The sequence below is a fragment of the Sinocyclocheilus grahami genome, unplaced genomic scaffold (genome assembly GCF_001515645.1).
Source record: "Sinocyclocheilus grahami isolate Dianchi unplaced genomic scaffold, SAMN03320097.WGS_v1.1 scaffold16894.1, whole genome shotgun sequence".
NCBI classification, from domain to species: domain Eukaryota; kingdom Metazoa; phylum Chordata; class Actinopteri; order Cypriniformes; family Cyprinidae; genus Sinocyclocheilus; species Sinocyclocheilus grahami.
The window spans coordinates 1-852 of NW_015516333.1; the positions used below are offsets into that span (position 1 = coordinate 1).

The 852-nt window shown below is 43.9% G+C and overlaps 1 protein-coding gene across 1 annotated transcript; it reads left to right on the forward strand.

Annotated features, from left to right (window-relative positions):
• Positions 1–98: 98 nt before the first annotated feature.
• Positions 99–846, forward strand: LOC107579373 (leukotriene B4 receptor 1-like; the record flags this gene model as incomplete). Its single annotated transcript, XM_016265208.1, has 3 exons — positions 99–410; positions 499–539; positions 632–846. Coding segments are annotated over 3 exons (561 nt in total), but the record flags the coding sequence as incomplete, so codon positions are not given.
• Positions 847–852: the final 6 nt, after the last annotated feature.

Here is an 852-nt window from a genome sequence, read left to right on the forward strand (position 1 = left end):
CTGGAAGGCCACTGTCCTGCACAGTTGAAATTCTGGCCTAAACTCTACAGGACAGTGGTTCTCCAGGAGCAGGATTGGACATCCCTGCTGTACTATAATATTCAATAGTAGGCCATTACTATAACAGTACAAACGGTTTATTTTCTGATAATGAACGGCTGACTGTGCGCTCTCTCTTACACAATTCCATAATTGTCTTTTATGAACAGGGAGTATTTCAATACACTCTTGAAACAGTGGTGGGCTTCCTGGTGCCATATGTGATCATAGTCAGCAGTTATGCGTGTATCCTTCGCCGCCTCAGACAGACCATGTTCAAGAGAAGGATACGGAGTGAGAACCTTATTCAAGCCATTATTGTGACGTTCTGCATTTTTTGGCTTCCTTACCACTGTATTAATATAGTGCAAGTAAGTTGTTTTTATTTCGATCTCCCACTGGTAAACTTTTTCCAAATCTTCCTAAAAATGTATGAATTACCATTTGTCTTCTGATCAGGTGGCAGCAGCTCTTACGTCAGATGGATCACTCAAAAAGAGGTGAGTGAGCTGAAGATTTTAAAGTATGGTCCACAGATATTTCACCAAATGTCAACAGAACCATTGTGACCACCTTCACTGTCTATCCCCAGACTGGATAACATCTGGCAGTCCAGCCGTGCGGTTATGTCTGCTTTGGCTTTTATCAGTAGTTGTGCCAATCCTGTCCTATATGCCTTTGCTGGACGCTCCTACATCAAAGCTGATGGCTTGGCATTCATGGCCAGACTCTTTGAGGGCACTGTCCTGGACTATGGTGCACGGAGAAGCCGTCAGAACGGAGATGTCATCAGACTCTAAACCTCATTGGAGC